This window comes from Dendrobates tinctorius, unplaced genomic scaffold (assembly GCF_039654945.1).
Source record: "Dendrobates tinctorius isolate UK_male_01 unplaced genomic scaffold, ASM3965494v1 ptg000010l, whole genome shotgun sequence".
In the NCBI taxonomy this organism is placed as follows: Eukaryota; Metazoa; Chordata; class Amphibia; order Anura; family Dendrobatidae; genus Dendrobates; species Dendrobates tinctorius.
The window spans coordinates 14,697,185-14,698,466 of NW_027361678.1; the positions used below are offsets into that span (position 1 = coordinate 14,697,185).

Sequence of the window (1,282 nt, forward strand, 5' to 3'; positions counted from 1 at the left end):
GCCTAAATAAATGTCTTGGAATTGTTCACTCTCCTCTTGCTCTGTTGATTGTGTGATACCAGAGAAGGACCCCATGACACCGGTTTTACATGTCTGGTGGAGTAGACTTTAGTGCACGCAATGTCAGAGTTTATGCCATTTTATATCCCTTCTCGGTATCACGTTACTTGGAACTGAGCAGCAGAAGAAAGCTAAAACATGGCAAGAATTGCAGCAACTAAACCTGCTCCATCTGTGATGAGAACCTCAGATTGTATAATGCCAGGAGTCACAGTGGCACCACAGCTGACACTCTGTGTGGACAGAATAGGTGGAGATGGATCATGTGGTAAACCAGCCTTTTATTCGTAGGGTGCTCACGTGTCAGTGCTGGTAGCAGGGGGATGCAGAGGGGGGGGTTCTGCAGGCAGGGTGCAAACGGACTGGTGACTGCTCAGGACACGCGTTAGATACTTCAGCTCGTCGCGCAGGCAGCGGACTTCCCTGCGCAGTGCCGCATTGAGCCGCTCCAGGTTTTCGCTTTCCTGGGGGGACACAAAAGGATGAGCTTAGACCACAAACACCATTACAGTAGGAGTAGTCAACTAGCCAACTACTAACCCCCCACATGTAATGTGTCCGCCTTCTGGGTCTGACGCTGGCGACTCTTTTGGGCAGCAATGCGATTCTTTTCTCGTCTTTGAACTTTTTTTTTGTCGGAAGAATCCTGAAAAATCAAAGAAAACATCACAAAAGAGCGTGACATCACCAGACGAGAGCGTGACATCACCAGACGAGAGTGTGGCATCATCGGACGAGAGTGTGGCATCATCGGACGAGAGCATGGCATCATCTGACTAGAGCATGGTATCACCCGACGAAAGCGTGGCTTGACCCGACGAGAGCGTGGCTTCACCCGACGAAAGAGTGGCATCACCCGACGAGAGCGTGGTATCTCCTAACAAAAGCACAGCATCACCCGAAACGAGTGTGTCATCACATAAAGCAGTGTGACATCACTCGACAAGTGCATGGCATAACTGAACAAGAGCGTGGCATCTCACAGAGTAGAGTGACATCACCTGACAAGTGCGTGGCATCACACAGAGCAGCGTGACATCACCTGACCAGAGCAGAGTAATATCACATTACAAGAGTGTGGCATCATCTGACGAGAGCACTGCATCACACAGAGCAGCATGACATCACCCAACAAGAACATGGCATAAACTGGTGAGAGTGCTGCATCCCCCGATGAGAGCGTGACATCATCCAGCAAGCCAGCAAGAACGTGGGATCACCC

At 50.5% G+C, this 1,282-nt stretch overlaps 1 protein-coding gene across 1 annotated transcript; it reads right to left on the reverse strand.

Annotated features, from left to right (window-relative positions):
• Positions 1–345: 345 nt before the first annotated feature.
• On the reverse strand, positions 346–1,058 carry BATF (basic leucine zipper ATF-like transcription factor). Its single transcript, XM_073587843.1, has 3 exons — positions 1,044–1,058; positions 608–706; positions 346–524 (listed from the first exon to the last, which is right to left on the reverse strand). Exons 1-3 carry the CDS (start codon positions 1,056–1,058, stop codon positions 357–359), a joined length of 282 nt encoding a protein of 93 aa, XP_073443944.1. The 3' UTR covers positions 346–356.
• Between the last annotated feature and the right edge of the window lie 224 nt (positions 1,059–1,282).

Bases quoted from the DNA above. Each gene is read 5' to 3' on its own strand.
- BATF (XM_073587843.1), bottom strand. The intron at 525-607 runs GTGGGGGGTTAG...GTGTCCCCCCAG, and splicing joins AGAAGGCGGACACATTACAT to GAAAGCGAAAACCTGGAGCG.